At 37.4% G+C, this 22500-nt stretch overlaps 1 protein-coding gene across 1 annotated transcript in view; it reads right to left on the bottom strand.

Annotated features, from left to right (window-relative positions):
- LOC106876867 (A disintegrin and metalloproteinase with thrombospondin motifs 16) overlaps positions 1 to 22500 on the bottom strand; it is a 347122-nt gene that overhangs the window by 324396 nt on the left and 226 nt on the right. Inside the window, exon 1 of the mRNA XM_014925608.3 lies at positions 21219 to 22500. This exon is cut by the window's right edge and continues 226 nt beyond it. Coding sequence (XP_014781094.1) covers positions 21219 to 21254 — 36 coding nt within the window. The 5' untranslated portion in view covers positions 21255 to 22500. The remainder of the gene's footprint in view (positions 1 to 21218) is intronic.

Genomic DNA, 22500 nt, shown 5'->3' with positions numbered 1-22500 from the left:
AGTAGTGTGTAAGCTCAGAAATATTTGGCTGCAATTTTTAGCACCTAAAGCGGTGTTACACAAGATCCCTTATTGGCTTTCGTTTATGTTCTTGTTTATCCTCAGGTCAGTGTTGGTTTTGTACAGCTCTGATCAAAATCATTCCAACCATGACCATTCCTTTCGTTGTATATCTATGTTTACATGATCTAATGTGACCTTCCTGTTTTAAGACGTAAGGCAGTGATTTTTGAGGGCATTGTTTGCTATTTATTAGAAGGTCAAGTAATACAGCCCTCCTGTCAGCATTTCCGTTTGTTATGTTGCAAGTGGTGTGGTTCTGTGGAGTCCAGACAGAGCAATTGTGTAGTGTCCACCATGCAGCGTTTCTAGGGCAGTGTTTATCATTCACCTCACTGTAACTGTATGAACTTTTCATTAAAAAGCAGGCAAAACACTTGTACCTTGCTGTTGTTACTGCTGCTTACAGTACAGGCTCATTGATTCATTAAAATACTAGTTAGTTTATTAAGAGAACTTAATAATAAGTAGCTGAGGCGTTTGAACTGTGTTGGTCTGACCTAGATACAGGAAGTAGTTTGCAGTTCTTTTAATGGTTCATTTGTTAAATATAACTGATGAGAAGCAAGACTAGAAATTAGCTGAGTCGTCAGTTATACAGAGGGTCCAGCTGAGTGCATAATAATGTATATTTTGAACTGTCGAATGGCGCGCTTTTTGCTAGGCTGCAAAGCCAGCAAGCTAGAGCTGAAGGAGATGATTGTGGGGCGCTGAATTTCTTCCCATTTATAGTTTGTGTGTGTGTGTGTACAGACACAAACTCACACACACAAACACACACGCACACGCACACACATATACGATGCGCTTTCAGTTTCCACGAATCAAATCCATTCAAGGCTTTAGTCGGCCCTAGGCTATAGTAGAAGACTCCCTCGCAAGATCTTGCGCAGTGAGACTAAAGCCAAAACCGCACGATCGAGAAGCAAGCTTCTCAACCGCACAAACATGCCCGTGTATTACGCGCGCGCGATGTGTGTGTGCGTGTGTGCGCGCGTATGTATAACGTATATCTTTGCATGAATGTGTGAAGGTAAATAAAATACGTTTGTGCATATATATGTGCGTATAAAAAAATGACTAATTGTTTTTAGTTTTTCAACAGCAGAGATAATAACCACAGTAGGGTTTTAAAAAGTGATTAAGGAAAAAAACAACACACTTAAAAATATGCGCGCAGGTGCATCAGGGCGCAGGTGCATCAGGGCGCAGGTGCATCAGGGCGCAGGTGCATCAGGGCGCAGGTGCATCAGGGCGCAGGTATGTTTGCTATACAAGAGGAAGGATAATGATTTGTAAGATTTGTGAAACTTGCAATAATGAATCTTAAACAGCGACGTGATGCCAAAATTTATACTGATTTTTCATTTCGTTAAAGTTCGATTATTTTCAGCGGTAATTGTTGTTTCGTTAATTAAACAATTTTGATTGTTTTCACATCCCTTCTGAATCGTTAATTAAACAATTTTGATTGTTTTCACATCCCTTCTGAATCGTTAATTAAACAATGTTGATTGTCTTGTTGAGTAGCTAATTAAATAAATTCTCAGTGTCTTCAATAGCTCTGTTTATTCAAAGTAATTTCACTGAAAGCTAAGTTGGAAACAACCGAAATCAAAAACACGGTATGAAAGGATTTAGGACGTGGCATTTTGTAAAAATAAGTTAGCGTTCCCGTCTGTCCAATGTAACAGTTTGAGACATGTTGTTTACAACTTCCATGTTTACATTGAAATTTGCATATTGTATTATTTCAACGTCCTGTTCTTTGTTAATTTATGGTTTCAGGTTAAGAAGTTTTTTTTTTTTTAATATATATTTTGATGTTGTTGTAATGTATTCTCTGAGCTTGTAGTTAGGTTTGGTGCCAATCGTGTTTGGTTTCATTAGTTATTCAATGATGTATTCATTTTATAACCGCTTTCAGGGTAACGTTACCCTGAAAGCATGCGATGCAGTTTGTGTATTTCTATTGAGTACTGCATCGCTTCTGTTCTTGTGCTGTGGAATACCTATACTTTAGTCTATTAGCAATGCTAAAGTACATAATATATGATTTAATTGTTACATACATAATGCATACTATATTACATATATAATACATACATAATGCAAAAACATACTTTAGAGTGCGATAATCAACAAAACAGAAATGTAATTTATAAATTTATTCTTTCCGGGCGGCCAAGTAATAAATGATCCTCGGCCCAGGTGGTTTGGGAACCCTATATTAGAGTACTCATTGTTAACGATTATCATTGTTTAGCGATTATCTAATGCTTCATTAGAAGGTGAATGTGTGTGTGTGGAGGGGGAGGTTATAGTCCTGGTTACAGCTATACCCTTACTCAGAAATTCGTGCTCTTCGAAAATTCTTCTGTCAGTACTGATCTATTGAACTCAGTCAGCCACAGTCGTTCTTTCAACTGACGACTGAACCACAAACTTTATCTAAGTTATTGAGTTCTTCTCTACTTCTGTGTTTTAACATTATGTAATTTCACAAACACATAAAGTACTAGACATGTGTATATGTGCATGTATATATGTATGTATATGTGTAGGGTGGGATGAACATAAACGCAAATATATACACACATACAAACCACATACACACATGTGTGTGTATGAGTGTATGTGTGCGCGTTTAGATTTATCAATAAAGCGATATGATTGGTTTTTGTATAAACCAATATATTTCCTCCATTTCCTACAATTAATTCTGTAGGAAAAACACTCTAGATAGAGCATTGTTTCACACTGCTAAAGACCGCACACATAACTCTAAATATTTTCAGGGTCTAGTAGGAAAAAGTGGGGGACCTAGCCCGAATACTGGTGACAGAGTGACAGAGTGAACTCCGCTAAAAGTACCCAAAGTAGTTAATCCGGGGGTTATATAAAGTCTACCGACTGAGAACTTTGAGTGTAAAGGTGGCACACAGTGGAATTCAAAACAGGACCTCAAAATTGTGCGGCAAATTTCTTCATCATTGTTTCTAACAAATCCATTACAAATGTGTAATATGAAATGACGAACAGATAAAAATAAAGGCAGAATATATAACATAATCCCTGCCGATAACAATTTTAATAGCAGCAGCAGTGGCAGCAGCGGCAGCAGCAGTAGTAGTAGTAGTAGTAGTAGTAGTAGTAGTAGTAGTAGTAGTAGTAGTAGTGGGAGGAGGAGGAGGAGGAGGAGGAGGAGGAGGAGGAGGAGGAGGAATAACTTCTTTGTCGGACAAAACCAGTGGTAGTGACGTCGATTAATTTGTCCTTGAAGGATCCCAAGCATTGCAAACGTGACCAACGATTCTTTCTTCTAGGAAATAGTACATGCAGGAATACACTGTCCAATAGGCTACTTTATAGATTGTAGTGTACCATTTCAGAAAGATATTTCTACCATTTATAACACGGCGAATACTTACACAGACACACTTGCCGGAGACGATTTGTATAGTGTTGGTAATTATATTTTTCTCGGTTGTGGGGCTGGCAGTGGAGGCAACGATAACGGGGAGGTTGATACTGATGATGTTGGTGGTAGTCATTGGGCTGTTGGTGTAAGTAATGCTAGTACTGTTGTTGCTGTTGCTGCTGCGGCTGCTGCTGCTGTATATTTGTGGTGGTATTGGTTATGACATTTCAAATACCACCTTACCGATTTAGAAAACGTGTGGAGGATTTGTGGGGGAGTGGGGGCAGCTGTACTGTAAAGATAAGAAAAATGAGGGGACGGGAACATAGTTGCTTCGTGAAAAAGTGAGCAGGCATAGGGAGTAGGAGAGAAAGGGAGACGACCTTTATCTAGCTAGTGTCTTGGCTGTTAGTACAAACAGACAGCTCTGATTTATATCATATACACACATGCGCACTCATTCATTCACTTATTTATTTACACATACACTCACACACAACACATATTCATATACCCACCAGCTGTTGTCGGATTAGCCGAGTGATGTGTTCCCTGGGTAGTGGATTGGGGATTCCTTGGAAACAAGATTGTTTCGAATACACTAAATAAGAAGTCATGAGCCATTTGTGGACTAGAATAGAATACAATAGAATACTGCGCACACTCCTCAAATCAATCTTAAACTAATCAAAATTTAACAATCGTTTCAGTCAGATTAGCGGAAACTGAGGTCCAAGAGCAAGCCTAAGAATTATGAGGCTCCAGGACGCGAAAATCAAAACTCCAAAACACTTCCATATGAATTTAGAATACGTATAGTGTCAGAAGAATTCCATTTAACTAACTGATCAGATAGAAAATATAAATTAGTACATCTTAAGGATCAGTGAATTTTGAAGACCTGATGAAGTGTTAATAGAAAAAAATACCTCTTCTACCATGTAGGCAAAGAAGGATTTAAGGTGGAATAAATGAAGAACAACGTCAAGAGATTTAGCATTTCTGATCGTGTAGCCAACTTTGTTTTGAAAATAGCAATGAAGTGCTACCTCAAAATAATCCAAATAAATCTAATAACATATGCAAATGCTCTAAAAGAGTAGGAAATATTTTACGAGGTCAACGAAGCAATTGATTGTCACAAAGCTTTCTTCACTAGCTTCATGAGAGACTTAAACGCCAATACAGGATAAGGAAACGAGCACTGTTCAGGAAAATACAAGACACAGGAAATTACAGAGGGCAAGACCTAATAAATTTCTGGCGAAAGCCCTTCAAAGTAGTCAATATCATTTTTAAAAAGAAGAAACTGTAAAAATGGACATGGAGAAGTTCAAATCAGGAAACCTTCAACTAGATAAATTACATCACAAACAAAGCAGACATCTTCCGAGATGTTGAAATAATTAACAAGGCCAAATGTACAGATTGCAGAATTTTCTACAAACGGGCTGTAAATCAAAAAGCAAAAGGGAAAGTAGAAACTATTCTACTCCAAAAACAAAAAAATAAAAAAATAAGTCAGAAGCGTTCAAAGCTTAATGGACCGATTCCAAGTAAATAAAAAAGAAATCGACGTCTATGAAAATGACATCCCTCTTGCATAGCCATTGTGGAAAATAAAACGTGTGCGTCTCTTGTATTACAAGCCTTGTGCAGCATATAAGAAAGCTAAAACTGCTTGTACCATCTGGCTACATATTTCTTTAGGCTATGCAAAGTTTCGAGCCATTTTCCGAATCAGAAGGGTACAACACAAGAAAATTCTATTCACAAAAACTATTCCTATTTTGCCTAGAAGTGTTTCGAAGACTGCGCTGGGAAGGAGACGAATGTGGAGATTAAAGTAGATAAATTTCTGACATACTTCCGATTAGTATGCTAGGTACTATTCGCGTCAGGGCAAACAAACTTCGGACTATCAAGGAAAGAAAGCAGTATGTCTTGCAACGAACATGAAATTGAAAAATAATAACAACAACAACAGTGATAATAACATTCAAAGAGTTGATGGAGGAAATTCTCGATATTAAAATTGAAGAGTCATCTTTCCAAATAGTGAACAACCCCCCCCCCCCACCACCACCACCACCACTTTAACTAATTCGTAACAATACAACTCTGTAAAGAAATTATCTCAAATTGACAAGCCCCTAAGAAGGCATATCATTTTTAAAAGCTCTTAAACTTTAAAATTGCTTTGCAACTAAAGCATGATCCTACATAAATGATGGCTCTTCCCTCTTCTGTGGTTGGCTCGCCCTTATTTTTATTTTTGACTTGTGTACTAATATATTAAACTGTCATAATATACAATATTACATTTTTTGCTCAGTACTGTCCATTGTCTGTGTGTGTGTGTGTGTGTGTGTGTGTGTGTGTGTGTGTGTGTGTGTGTGTGTGTGTGTGTGTGTGTGTGTGTGTGTGTGTGTGTGTGTAAGTTGTTTTAACTTGCATTGTCTGTTATGTCCCGAAACTACCTCGGTAGATGCTCTTCCATGGACATGGTTTCGGGGCATTAATTGCAGTAGGCTAGCATTACAATTTTTCCTTCCATCATCTCTGACGGCAATCATAAATTACTGCTTGTCTGCATCGTGCTTTATTTTCGTCCAAGAATTATGACCGTTAATCGTTTCCCGTTAAGTAAAAATCAAAAAGCAGGGTGTAGATGATATATCAAACGCTTTTCATCCTGGTTTCTGGAAGGATTTGTAACTGCCGTCCTATTACATTTACCATGTTGAACTCGATGTTGACAATGCGGGTTTTCACACCGAATGAAAGGAGATGTCTAGAGTTTATTTTTAGCAGTGAACATTACATCAAAGCTTCAATCGTTTGGTCAGAAAATCCTCACAGAAAAAAATAAATATCGCAGTACCATGTTCATGATGTCTTTGATGAAAACAATGCGAAGGAGGACTATAAATTATCATATCATTCACAGCTAAGGAAACTTTATTCCTGATCGCTTACTCTTGGGACTACACCAAGCTATCAGACAGCACGGTGTGATTGTGTGATTGTAGAAAACACAGTAAACATCTTTCTTTTTAAAGCAATTATGTTCAATATGACTTCCTTTGTTAAGATCAGTTATCCAGTTCCCCGAACAAAATACTCCTCTAGATTCATTGTAATAGGAAGGCAAAGAAAATTACCTACAATCATGGCACATGCGCATGTGAGTGTGTCTGTGTATAAATAGTGCCAGATGTCTGTATATGGAGTCCTTTTATTTTAGGTATGTAAATTAGTCAATTATAAAATGAAACTGAAAGTAAATGTTAATTGCTAATAAACTTAGCAGTATAATCCTTTCTACTATAGGTACAAGGCCTGAAATTTGGGGGATGGGGATAATCGATTACATCGACCCCAGTATTTTACTGGAACTTAATTTATCGATCCCGAAAGGATGAAAGGCAAAGTCGACTTCGGCGGAATTTGAACTCACAGCGTTGCGATAAGCGAAATACTGCTAAGCAATTTTCCCGGTGCGCTAACGATTCTGCCAGCTCGCCGCCTTAAAATTAGCAATATAATGTAACCCAAATGGCTACACTTGGAAGACCCGAACGTTCGTGAAACAAATGTGTGTGTGTGTGTGTGTGTGTGTGTGCGTGTGCGTGTGCGTGAGATTGTGCGTTTGTGTGTGTATAGAAAGACATGAAGGAACTGAATAACCACTGGTTCAGGGATCAGGTTATATTATAAACAAAAATGAAGTGAATTAGTGACTTTTGGAAACGTTTGACATACGCTGTTATTGGTCATAAATGGTCATAAATTAAAACAAATAAATAAATACTTAAATTAATATAACTAGGCACAAGGCCTTGAAACTGTTTGAGGGGAAGGCGGATAGTCAATTACATCGACCCCAGTGTGTAATTGGTACTTATTTCATCGACCCCGTAAGGATGAAAGGCAAAATCGATCTCGGCGGAATTTGAACTCAGAACGTAGCAGCAGACGAAGTACTACTAAACATTTCGCCCGGTGTGCTAACGATTCTACCATCTCGCCGCCCTAATACTTAGATTAATATAACTTCTGAACAACATTAATCGAATTTGTAGGTTCTATAAACAACGACTGTACAAGCTGTACATGAACAATTCAATTGTTATCAAAGCCGCCCATTATTATTAGATGTGAAGCCTTAAATTCTGGTCTCGTGCTCGTTGATTCAGATCAGTTCTGTGAAACACGGTCAAGCCAACGAATGGGTCTTTATGCGGTCACTCGAAATGATAGAAATACCAGCCATACCTTTCTCAAAACTCTTTTTATTCATTGTCGTTAAAAAAAAATACTCATTGGTTAATTTTATAAATGTCTTACAACCGAATACAGGATAGTCATAACTTGGTTCTGAGGTCTGTTAAATCATGTATACCTGGGATTTAAACAGCCTGCAATGATGGGTATCTATATATTCTTCCCTGCCCACACCCCGCTATATTTTGACTTTTTCCACTGATTTTTTTTCTATTTCTAAAGTTCTCAACCATCATCATCATCATCATCACCACCACCATCATCATGAACATCATCTTGAGATGAGGATGCAGCGTCTGCGATAATTGATTCGAAAAGTTGTAAGCTTGTTTTCGTCAACATAAAACAATGGTGAAGCCTTTATTGAGTTGTTAGACATGCTAGAAACAGCAGCAATATTTTTCTCCCGCAAACACCTTACCACATCTTACTACATTTAACAAAGGAATTTCACATCGAATAATGTAGTCCTCGGCGTAGAAAAATGTCTGACCGATGGAGACTAAAATATGTTTGGTCATGAGTCCTACTTGATTAAGTCTTATCTGGGGCTAAATAATAATAACAACAGCAACAACAACAATAAAGTGTGGATTGCTACAGTAACAAGTACCGAAAACGTCGACGCCTGGCATCACCCTACACATGAAAGAGATGGTAAATTCCCCTTACTAAAAAGTGCTAAAATATAATTCACTAGTACCAGCATCCCTTGGAGAAGGAAAGCATGTTAAAGGTGATTAAGTCACTTACAATCCGTTAATGTGTGACGCCCTTCTTCATTCAGAAGTGGTGGTTAACTCGCTTCTTCAATATGAAACTGGGTTATCTCGCATTTTCACTGATAAAATTAAAACTATGTCAGCAAAGAACTGGAGTGCAGAGGGCAAGCCTTACATTCTTATTACTGATATATATATATATATATATATATATATATATATATATATATATATATATATATATATATCAGTATATATATGGGCGCGAATGTGTGTCTGCGTTTGCATATGGGCGCGCGCACTCACATACACACTTATCGAAGTGTATATAGATAAGCGTGTTTGTTTGCATGTGAACGCATACACAGTTACATATGTACGCATACTCTCAAAATACATACACGGTGTGTGTGTTTGTGTGTGTGTGTGTGTTTGTGTGTGTGTCATGTAAGAATTGTAAAGCACATATCTAACATTAAGGCAAATATTACTTGATATGCGACTCAATATTTGGGATACAGTTGTAAGATATACTTGTTAAATGAAAATAAATGACAATGCAAAGGACAGTCACGACCAGCCGCTAGGCGAAACTAAAGTAGAATAATTTTTATAAATTCATACACATTCATACCTACACCAGTTTATATCATCAGCTCTCTACATAGGTTTCACCACTGTGGTTGTTGGGAACCGTATTGCTCTGTATATCATAACCGGTAATGCCTCTAAGTATATTATAGTAACAGAAGTACTCTACTAGAAGTAGACTGGATGATGATAATCTATGCGGATTAACTCAACAGTAGCAGTCGTACAACTAATTCCATGCACAGTATACTCTCTCTTTCTCTCTCTCTATATATATGTGTGTGTGCGGGTCTGTGTGTGTCTGTATGTGTGTCTGTGTGTGTGTGCGTGTGCGCACACACACACATTTAAATTTAATTTGTCAAAATATTTTCGTCGCTTTGAAACCGCGACCTGTTCACTGACAAAGTTCTGTGCAGCACAGAACTTTGTCAGTGAACAGGTCGCGGTCTCAAAGCGACGAAAATATTTTGACAAATTAAATTTAAATGTTGAAGTGAATCTAACGGATTTTGTGTGTTATTTTAAATGGCTTATAAACACCTTCCACGCTGCAATTGTATATATATATATATAAATATATATATATAAATATATATATAAATATATATATATATACATGTCTCTTAAAGGATAGAGCTCAAAATCAATGCATTGAAGATACTTTATTGCAGCAATATATATATATTCTTTATGTTGCATGTCTCGTTTCTCTGTTTGTTTGTTTTGTTTTGTTTTTTTCATTGTTCCAAAAAGAAGTTCGTTTTCTGTCTTCGTCTTTATGTTTTCATTTCTCATTGCGTTTAACGTTTTTTTGTGATGTCCTGTACCCATATATACATGTACGTATACATATAGATGTAGGTATGTACATATATGTATGGATATATGCATATATTTATATATTATTTATATTATTATATGATCGAACGCCACGCATCCTTTTCCAAGTAAGTTTTATCTTAATAGTTACTATGCGCACTCTACTACTATTACTATCACTTCCTTGTCTATCTCTCTCCCTCTCTTGTTCTTCATCTTTTCTGTTTTCCTCTCCCACTCTTTCCCTATTCTTCTCTTTCTTTCACCGTTCCCTTTTTCTCTCTCTCACTCTTCCTCCTTGACCCTCTCGTCGCTGACACGTGATGAAAGGGATTCTTTCTTTTTATTCGCTGCCTTCCTATAGAGAAGACGTGATTTTTCTGTCTCTCATTCACGTCCAACTAGCGTTCAAATGAGTGCGAGTAAGTATTGAACAGAATCCGGGCAAATCAACTTGAAGGCGGTCCAGACAGCTTGAGATTTCACGAACTTCGCTGCAAAGGTACAGCTGGTTCAATACAAAGTACAGTTGGTTGAACAGCTGAAGCCGCAGGACTATGAAGACAGGCTTCAATACGAGGTCAGAATCCAGGAATTAGCACGAAATGATCCACATTTTAACACAAAAATTGATCATGTCTGATGAAGCTCACTTTCATTTAAATTGGTTCATCAACAGACAAAATTGACGATTTTGGGGCTCTGAGAATCTGAGAGCAGTACACCAAAGAGAATTTCACCCCATAAAGTGTGAGGTACGGTGTGCAATTACGGCAGATGAGATAATCGGGCCTTATTTCTTTGAAGACGACGATGGGAATGCTGCCACTGTGACTGGTGAACGATACAAATCGATGAGAACTTTTTGCACTCGACCATTCGAAAGAGGCCCGAAATGTGGTTCCGACAAGATGGGGCAACTTCTCATACGGCAAGAGACACAATACAGTTGCTGAGGCAATGTTTTGGAGGGGAAAAAATCATCTCCCGCTACTGCGATGTCAACTGGCCATCGCGTTTCCCAGACTTGACTAGCCCTGACTTTTTCTTGTGGAGGTAACTCAAGCAGAGGGTTAATGTCCACAAACCAGAAATCCTGGAGCAATTAAAGGACGATATCACTAGAGAAATCAGGGAACTGGACCCTGAAACCCTTACAGCTGTCATGGAACATATTTTGGAAAGGGCACGGATGTGTCAGGCTGAAAATGGACGTCATTTACAAGATGTCATTTTTCATATATAATGCAGGGGTATGATGAAAAAGGACTAATGCAAATTAATCTCCATTATTTCATCTACATATGAATAAAATTTCCTACGCTTATTTCTAAAAATAAGGGAGTTATTAAACATTAAAACCCCTCAGTGACTTTGGGACATCCTATATATATATATATATATATATATATATATATATATATATATATACTCTCTCTCTCTGTCCTTTCCCGAGCGTCTAGTAACACAATCTGTATCACGTCCTCACGTTGTTGTTTTTTGTTGTTTTTTTTTGTCTTTTTCCTTTTTTTGAACCTATATATATATATATCTGTCTATCCATATATATATATATATATATATATATATATATATATATATATATATATATACATATATACATACATATATATATATATATATATATATATATATATATATATATATATATATATATATATATATATATATATATATATATATATATATATATATATATATATATATATATATACATATATTACATACATACATACATACATACATACATACATACATAGAGGGTAGGCTGTAAAGTTCACAGGCTGACTATGAAGGGGTGATGCTAGAGTTGTGAAATCTTGTATGCATTAATTTCAATTCTTAATAATTGCATTGATTCTATCCAGGTAAACTGACATCTGACTGTTCAAAGATTTCAGAAGTAACTAGTAGCCTCTTCTCTTGAAAATGGACAAAATTTGGCATCATGGTTGTCATCAAGTGCCTGCAGAAGAAGGGTTTAGCCTCGCCAAGGACATTCACTCTGATATGGTTGCTTCCTTAAGAGACGACCCTCCAGTTTTATAAACTGTACAAATGTGAGCAGCAGGATTTAGAAGCGGGAGGGAGAATTTTTAAGATAACCCAACGTCTGGACATCCTGCAACTGTCACCAGCAAGGAAAACATTGATCGTGTTCACCACATGCTGATGGATGACAGTAAAGCAAATAGACAATGCTATTAGCGTATCCCCTGAGATAGTTGAGAATATTCTGCACAATGACCTTGACATGACGAAGGTTTCTGTTTGGTGGGTACCATGTCTTCTGACACCTGATCAAAAGCGCACCAGGCTGACCACATCACAAGAAAATCTAACATTATTTGAGACAGATCCAGGTGGTTTCCTCACCCAGGATGAGGTTGGGTACATCACTTTGGGCCAGAGACAAAAAAACAATTCATGCAGTGGAAACACCCCTCCTCGCCTGCTCCAAAGAAGGCCAAGGTCGCTTCCTCTGCAGGAAAGGGAGTAGCCTCAGCTTTTTGGGATGCAAAAGGAATTGTGTTTATTGACTACCTTGAAAAGAGACACGCTATCATTGGAGAGTACTATGCCAACCTGCTGAGGCAGTTACGAAAGCTGTCAAGACCAAACACTCAGAATATCTAACGGAAAGGGTCTTGTTTCATTAAGACAATGTTCCAGCACACAAGTCGTTAGTTTCAATGGCCGCTGACCGTGATGTGGTTTTGAATTGGTTGATCACTGCCCCTCCCTCTATTCTCCTGATTTGGCCCCATCTGGTTATCATCTGTTCCTGAACATGAATAAACACTTGGCTGAGAGCTAGTATCGCAATGATGATGACATCATATCTACTGTCGACGACTTTTTTTTTTTTTAACCAATAGGATGGAAGCCTCTTCACTAATGGGATCCAAGCACTGCAACACCAATGAACAACTCGTAGCATAAGAGCGTGGAATAGCAAAATGCTTTGCATGCCTGACAAAATACTGTACACTTTTAAAAGTCTTTTAAATTTTGAATTGAATTCCCGCTGAGATTAGTATAATGGCGTAGATACAATAAGGTAACAGTAAAAATACGAGTCGATTAAGAGGTTTCTGTATAAATAAATAGTATATAAATTTTTTTCAGTTCTATATTTGAGAGATGAGGAATTATGTACATTATTTACATTATTTACATTTTACGGATATTTGTCCTCATCTTGTTTGTTGTTAATACAACGTTTCAGCTGATATACTCTCCAGCCTTCTTCGGGTGTTCTGGGGAAATTTCGAACCTGAGTCGAACCTAAGGTATTTTTCGATATTATTGTTGTTGTTGTTGTTGTTGTTGTTGTTGTTGTTGTTATTATTCAGGCCACTGCCTGGAATAGAACTCGGAATTAAGGAAAGATAGGAAAATATTAGATACTAACCCCAAGATTTCGAGTTCGATTCCAGGCTATGACCTTAATAATAATAATAATAATAATAATAATAATAATAATAATAATAATAATAACATCGAAAAATACCTTAGGAATGAGAACCCAGGTTCGAAATTTCCCCCAAGACACCTGAAGATGGCTGGAGAGTATATCAGCCGAAACAAACAAAATGAGGACAAATATCCGTCAAATGTAAATAATGTAAATAATATAAATTTTGTTGTATTCCAGTGTATTTAAACGAAATATAACTACATGCACGTACACGCGCGCGCATGCACACACACACACACACTGACATTAAAATATTGTCATGCCAGCAAATAGAAATATGAACATTTCACATAAAGTTCCATGTCCTTTTCAGTGTCTACGTTCGTGAGTTTTCATTTACTATTACTAATGGTTCTCATGTTACCGAAAACGGTGTCATTGGATGAGCTTGTGCCAACCTCTGACATTGACATTTATTTTGTTCCCTCCAGATTTGTTGTGTAAACAGATTTTGTTTCTTTTATAACCAGAAGAAACACATACTACCAAGGAGAAATATAAACTGTCTCAACCAATGCCAAGATTTCTATTCCCACGGTTAAAATAGCAGAATAACCAAGAAAGTGTTAACATGTGGTACCCTCTATGTAGATACTATACCAACAGTGGTTAATGACTCAACATAATCACACATCTATTTCATGCAAAATACCAACAAAAAAAGATTTTCAGACCCCGTAGATAAAACAGCAATGTGAGAGAAGGGACAGCACTCATTTTCACTGGATTCCCAAAAGATGATCCACTGGAATATAAAGGAAAACAGCTTTAACCTGTTCAACATAATCCAATACGGTTTTCCATTGTCATTAATTATTTTCCAGGTCATTCACACTCTTATGATGAGGAGAGTAAAGAGGTAACCTGTATTTTTAAAACATTCTTTTATTGTTGCTTTTTTTATGAAAATGGATTCGGTATTCCTTGATTATTTCACATTATATGCAACATTGTTATTCACAGATGTCTAGATTTAATATCCTTAAGTTATTGAGCCTTCAGTATTCATGGACATCAATGCGATTTCGATATCCACTCTGGAAGTTATGAATACAACAATTTGTGAGACGATCGTAATCTTTCCACAATAAGTGAACTCCGCTTAAAAAGAAAATGGGTTTTGGAAGTTAGAAATATGATTATTGGAATGGCTTCTTCATATAGTTTTCAGAAATCATCAAGAAAAGAAATGCTTTCTAATCGATATATCAGTATCAACAGATGACAATGTTTCTCTAAAAGAAACGGAGAAACTTTCAAAATACAAAGATCTGGAAATAGAGGTAACTCGAATGCGGAGCCTAAATACAGAAACAATTCCTATCATAGTAGGCGCATTAGGTATGATAAAAAAAAGAAAGATTCAGACAAATACATCAGAAAAACACCCCGGTTTACAAGTATATATATAACATACAGAAAATAGCACTACTCGGCACCGCACACAATAGCAAAGCAAAATGCGCTTAAACAGTTGGCTGATAGGTGGGAACAAAAACCTCTGCATGGCAAATATGTGGCCCGTAGCAAACAAAATGACGTAGACCAGAAGCACACCCATCAGTGGCTACGGAGCCCAGGGCTAAAGGCAGAGAATGGAGCTTATTAACCTGGAACTATCAAGTCAGTGAGATGGTGTAGACTCAAAGTGCCGACACTGCAACGATCGGATAGAAACAGTCGACCACTTAATCTCTGGACGTAAGGTTTTAGCACCTGTAGAGTACAAATTAAGACATGACAGAGTTGGCCAATTGGATAATGTGTCGGCATTATATAATCAAAACTACTGACAAATGGTACAAACACCACCCTCAGGCTGTAACTGAGGGAGAAAATATAACCATTCTTGGGGACTTCCCAGTATGTACAGATCGGAACATCAAGGCAAATAAACCAGATATTGTTGTGAAAGACAAAAGCAATATAGTTTGTTTATTGATTGACATGAGCATACCCTGTGACCACAATATCTCGGCAAAAGAATTTGATAACCTCAGAAAATATAAAGATCTGCCAATCAAAATCGAAAAGATGTGACATCTCAAGACGGTTACAACACCAATGATTGTAGGAACACTTGGGATGATCAAAAAGGAATTGAAAATTATTTAAGTATGATCCCTGACTTACCATCCATGCAGGAAGTCTTAACTGGTACGCCAAACGTATTGTAAAGAACATTGTCGCTGTAAATTTTCTTTCCTTTTCCCCCTTTATTTTATATGTTTACTTTTCTATTTTTATTCTTTCCTTTTTCTCTCTGTCTTCCCCTTTTTCTCTATCACATGACTGTAAATGAACAATCTGGTGTGTTCGTTTTAATGGCCTACCAATGTATACAGTACGTTTCTCTGCCCTAGGTGTCAGGAAGACACTCGGCAAGAAATGGAAACAATTGAAAGAAGACGCTCATGAAAAGAAGAAGAAGAAGGGGAGGAGGAGGAGGAGGAGGAGGAGGAGGAGAAGAAGAAGAAGAAGAAGAAGAAGAAGAAGAAGAAGAAGAAGAAGAAGAAGAAGAAGAAGAAGAAGAAGAAGAAGAAGAAGAAGAAGAAGAAGAATTATTATCCTTTCTACCACAGGCACAAAGCCTGAAATTTGTGGGGAGGGAGCCATTCGATTATATCAACCCCAGTCGGCAAATAGTACTTAATTTATCGACCCTGAAAAGATGAAAGGCAAAGTCGACCTCAGCGGAATTTGAACTCAGAACGTAAAGACGGACGAAATACTGCTAAGCATTTCGCCCGACGTGCTAACGGTTCTGCCAGCTCGCCGCCTTTATAATAATAATAATAATAATAATAATAATAATAATAATAATAATAATAATAATAATAGACGAACTAGAAACACCTGCAGAAAAAGCTAAGCGCTTGAAAACCCGTGCTAAAATTGCTGCCTTAGCTATTATGACTGAAAAATGGCATGGAAAACCTCTCAATGGCAAATACCCAAAGAGAGCGAATAATGCAGATATTGACAAAGCCCTTATCCACCAATGGTTAATGGCCTCTGGCTTGAAATCAGAAACAGAGGGGTTTATCATAGCAGCCCAAGATCAATGCCTACCTACAAAGAACTACCAGGCCAACATATTAAAGAACGGCAGCTCCCCATTATGTCGTATATGCCAACAACAAAATGAGATCATCGATCATGTTGTCTCCATGTGCAGTCTGCTTGCGCCTACAGAGTATCTCAACAGGCATGATAGAGCTGCACAATATATTCACTGGGTAATATGCAAAAACCTGGACTTGCCCCATGATAAAAACTGGTGGGAACACAAACCACCCCCAGTACTTGAAAATGATCACATTGCACTCCTCTGGAACTTCACCATTCAAACTGACAGAAAGATAGACGCAAATAGGCCAGACATCATACTGAAAGACTTCAGACAAAAATCATGCCTCCTCATTGATATATGACTGTCCCAATCGATATAAACGTATCTGTCAAGACCTACCAAAAACTGAGCAAATATAAAGATCTTGAAATAGAAATTAGCAAAATGTGGAATCTGAAGACGAAAACAATACCTATTGTCATAGGTGCCCTGGGAATGACAGCGAAACGGGCTGATTACTACCTAGATCAGATTCCAGGAAACCCCAAAATGGCTGAAGTTCAAAAGATAGTGCTCATGGGAACTGCCCATATCCTACGTAAAATACTGTCTATGTGATCTCAAATTTTAAAGCAAACACATAATTTTCTTATGGTTTCTTAAACATTCACTTGAACAAAACTGTACAAATCCAAATATATGGTACCCTAGGCATAACACCTGCATGAACTTCTAACTTGTTGTCTCTTGAGGTCTCTGGGTGAGACTTGGATCCAACTTGTACAAATGCAAAACAAAAGTCAAACATAAAATAATAATAATAATAATAATAATAATAATAATAATAATAATAATAATAATAATAATAATAATAATAATAATAATAATAATAATAATAATAATAATAATGATAATAATAATAATAAAAAAAAATCATAATCGTCAATCAATAAATTTTATACAATGAGAGGATTCTTGGCGAATTGGCTGGACGTTTAAAGTCGAAATTCATGGAGGTGATGAATAAAAATGAAGGAAGAAATCACTTTCTTTCAAGCAATAGTTTTTTCGAGAAAAAAATTTTTTTTTTTAATTATCATTCGGTTTTTAACGAAAAGTCAAGTACCTAACACCAATAAAACATTATTTTGCCTAAAAATATTTTATTGGCAAAAACTCACTTTCTTTTAGGTTCAATATCTTTCATTTTATTGCCAGTCGTTTTATATTCTTAAATCGAAAGATTATTGAATCGGCAAGGGACCCCTTTCTATTCAGTTCTGTCTTTCGAGTCCAGCACATCAATCGAAAGATTATTGAATCGGCAAGGGACCCCTTTTTATTCAGTTCTGTCTTTCGAGTCCAGCACATCATCTCAGAGAAAGTCCTTGATCTCGCATCTACTGAACGCTCGACAACAATATTCGAACTCTGAACGACTGCGTGGAGGGTGCTTTCGACGCTCTTGCACGCACCTCGGACAGACCCGGCTGGCGGCCCTTCTGAGCCTGTAGAGCTTTCATTTCAAACCAACCATGACACACTCTTCCCAGTGTTTGTAGAAGCCCAAGGAAGGAAGTGATCCATAGTCCCAAGTGCTTACAGTCTTTCGTAATAGATTAGTTAGTAAATTCTCTTCGATAGCCATCTCATTGAGAACGCCGTCACATAGAAATGTGACACATCTAATCTTCACTAGAAAACTAGCATGAAAGCATAGTCCCGGGAACAGAGGGGTAAAGGGGATGCAGGTGCACCTCTTAAAACTTTTGTTGGGTGCAAAATCAAGATTTGCACTCCTACTTACTTTTCTCGGGTATAGAAAAGTGCGTAAAAAGTGATTTATAAAAAGTAGCTTGAAGTTAGGTTGCTTCTCAAATAACAAACAACGAACATAAGTATATAAAAAAAAAACACAATAAGATCTTATTTGTAAAAAATTTTGAATCTGAGTTTGCACAGCCAAAGCAAATTTCGCTCCCGAGCCAGTGGATGTTGGTTGTATCAGACTAAAGCAGATACATCCAAAGTTATTGAGTTTGGGCTGTTTTACAAAGTACCAACTCAAAACAAAACTTTGCGCTCGATAGTACAATAAAGCAGTGTTACGAAAAATAATAAGACAAGAAGAATGATTTATGATATTTAATGCAAAGGAGAAATGAGGTGAAGAGATGTTCATACTTTTAGCAAGAGAATTGATAATATAAGAAGATGAAATGGTTTCCATCAGGTTTGAAACTGCAGTCTATCATGTAGGATTACTGCAAGCTTAACCACATGCTGTGTCGACGATAAATCTGGGCACCTGTGAATGCCCAGAAAGAGCTGCTATAAATAACGCAGCAGACAGTGTAGCGTAGAAATGATTAAGGGATACAAACACGGGATTTCAGAAGGGGAAATGTTATAGGTGCTTGCTACACTTCCTTTACTCTCTTTCCCTATCACAAGAAGTGAATGACCTGGATGATAAATAGCAACATAGGGAAATCATATTTGATTATGTCGAGCAGACGTTGATACGGGTCTACTGCATAATAAGATTTAATACTATACAGGAGAATGGAGGTAAATAAATTTATCCAGCATCAACGGTGAATGGTACCGCTTCAACAGCGTTGCTGAAGAGATGTCAACGAGCTAAGAACGAAAACACAAGGTATATTTTATACACACACACACACACACACACACACACACACACACACACACACACACACACACACACACCATGTGCTTGTAATATTAAACACATTGCACTCATTTAAGCAACAATTTATGATCTTAAACGAATAACAAAACAATGAAAACACACGAAACGGGTATTTAGCGATAGCTGCGTAACTACGTTACTGGTTGATTATATTACATTTTGATTGATAATGCGATCGCTCACCAAATAAAGATTTTCTAGTTCCGTCAGGAGTTTGGTTTGTTGCGTACTTTCAATATGAAATTCTTGCTTACACAGACAGACAGAGAGGGGGGAAACAGAAAGAGAGAAGGGAAGACAGAAAGAGAGAGGGGGAGACAGAAAGAGAGAGGGGGAGACAGAAAGAGAGAGAACAGATAGAAGCATAGAGGGAGAGAACGGAGAGGGACATACTCACACACACAACATACACAGACACACACATACACACACACACATACACACACACACACATTCACTTTCCTATTTCCAACAACAAAATGCAATTTGAAATTAGTTTATTTACCATAAGCACCACCACACCCACACACACATGCGTATAAGTACAACACCCCGACCTCCAGTGGTATTGAACTCTTGACCCAAAAGATCCCGACGCTTAAGCTACCCATTCATTTGGCCTAATTATAGCCAGCGTATAAAACAATATACATCGGACTTGCACAATAATCGGAACCAATTAATGTCACTTTTATGATCAGCTGTGTTTATCAGTATTTGATCGGATCTGTGGGGAAAGTGATTAAAAGATGTTCATCTCTTTACAAAAGAGATTAACAATGCAAGTAAAATAGCGAGGAACCAGTAATCGAACCTGGAGCTCAAAATTATCTCGTTTACAGGAGTTTACCGCTTACGCTACGGCACACGTTATATTGTTATTGTTGGCACTCCGTCGCTTACGACGACGAGGGTTCCAGTCGATCCGATCAACGGAACAGCCTGCTCGTGAAATTAACGTGCAAGTGGCTGAGCACTCCACAGACACGTGTACCCTTAACGTAGTTCTCGGGGATATTCAGCGTGACACAGTGTGGCAAGGCTGGCCCTTTGAATTACAGGCACAACAGAAACAGGAAGTAAGAGTGAGAGAAAATTGTGGTGAAAGAGTACAGCAGGGTTCACCACCATCCCCCTGGAGCTTTAGGTGTTTTCGCTCAATAAACACTCACAACGCCCGGTCTGGGAATCGAAACCGTGATCCTATGACCGCGAGTCCGCTGCCCTAACCACTGGGCCATTGCGTTATTGTTATTAAACAGTGTTTAAACACACAAACGCACGCACAAACACACACACTCATAAACACGCATACACACATAAACATATGACTATATATGTTTATATATATATATCCATATATATGTATCTCTACATGTACCACATGCATATTACATGTGTGCGTGTGTGTGTATGTAATATATATATACATATATATGTGTTTGTGTGTATGTTTACATATCTATGAATGTTTGTAGATGCGGGTGTGTGAGTGAGTGAGAGAGAGAGCGAGAGAGAGAGAGAGAGAGAGAGAGAGAGAGAGAGAGAGAGAGAGAGAGAGAGAGAGAGAGAAATGAAGATAAAATAATGGAAGAGCAAGAAAAAGTCAGGCATATACTTCTGTGTATGAGAGTTTGTGTTAGTGTGTTTGTGCATATGTGATTGTGTGTATAAGTCTGTCTGTGTGATTGTGTGTGGTTATTACAGTATATGTAAGTAATATAGTCGTACATCTGAACTGCAGACTGTTTGTATACAAATATATTTCCCACTGAAAGTATTCGCAACCGGTACACAAGTCATATATGTAACGCAGAGTATAAGAGCCGCGGCGAAGCATGTGAAAAATAGGTACATCAAACTGAATTGTATACAAATACATACTAATAGCAAACACCTACACGCTTATACACTCACACACATACACACACACACACACAGATATGTGTGTGCATGCTTGTGTGTGTATGCTTGTATTTGTGTGTAGAAGTTAGTCTCTGATTGAGTAAATACAAGTTACCTACCTCTAAGCGAATAAAACACACAGGCCTCGTCCTCATTATAAATCTGCTTGATACCGGTCCTTGTTAATGTTTTCCGTGCACAGTTTGGATGTTGGTAGTTATATAGATATAATGCATATATATAAAATATACATATCAGTCATATATGTAAATGCATATCAGTATGTATGTATGTATGTATGTATATAAACAAGCATAAGCTTCTACATGAAGCGTAAACTTATTTTTGTGTATACACAAAAAAATATATTCCTAAGTATGTATGTATGCATGTATGTTTATATGTATGTATGTATGTATGTATGTATGATCACGATGTTTTTGTTTACACTTCCTATTAGCTACCTTGCCGGCTTCTAACTTCTACCACAATGTTGAAGTATGCATATATGAAGCGCCATGTGTTTTTATGTGTTTGTATGCTTATAGGTATGAATATATACATATGTGTGTGTATGTGTGTGTGTGTGTGTGTGTGTGTGTGTGTGTGTGTGTAAGAGAGAGAGAGAGAGAGAGTGAGTGAGAGAGTGAAAGCTGGAGGAACTCGGTGTGTGTGTGAGTGCGTGTGAAATTGTATGTTTATGTTGTGAATGTTATTTGCAAATGCATTAATGAAACCAAACATAACATGGTTCGATGCTTTGTCTCTCCCTCTCTCCCTCTGTTTATCTAACTTGTTTTTATTCTTGTGCGTGTGTGTGTGTGTATAGATGCCTTCATATATAAGTATATGTAGGACTGTCTAACTATCTGTATAACTGCCTATATATATCCATGTCAACCAACATGTTGTTCGTGGTGGTTGTGATGATGATGGTGGTGTTGTTGGAGGTTATTTTGTTCTTATTTATGTGCCCGCGCGTTGCTTCTAGTCTGTGCGTCCGTGTCTGTATTTTGTAATCTCTGCTCTGTATACATCTGTATAAATTATAGTATATGTGCATGTATGTGTAAAAGTGTGCGTTTTTGAGTCTTGGTAGGTATCAGCGAATATGTATGTGTTTGTATCAACAGTGTGTGTTTGCGAATAGAATGCGAGTGATAGGTGATTGAAAGTTTTCCTCCAGATTTTGTACATGTGTGTGTGTGTGTATTTGTATGTATGTGTGTGTGTGTGTGAATGTTTTCTAAAAGTTCTCCCGTTTTCTTTTTCAAAAGTCCGTGCCGGTTCTTTCAGAAGATCCCACCTTCCGTAACAAGTTTTTTAAGGGATTTTGTTTTGGTTCTTTAAGAAGGAACTTACAAAACAAAACCGCGGAGCCACGGCTAAGCTAAAGAAAAT

This window comes from Octopus bimaculoides, chromosome 1 (genome assembly GCF_046866305.1).
Source record: "Octopus bimaculoides isolate indiv1 chromosome 1, ASM4686630v1, whole genome shotgun sequence".
Taxonomy (NCBI): domain Eukaryota; kingdom Metazoa; phylum Mollusca; class Cephalopoda; order Octopoda; family Octopodidae; genus Octopus; species Octopus bimaculoides.
The sequence above is the reverse complement of the archived record's forward strand: the minus strand, read 5'-3'. Positions and strand labels throughout refer to the sequence as shown.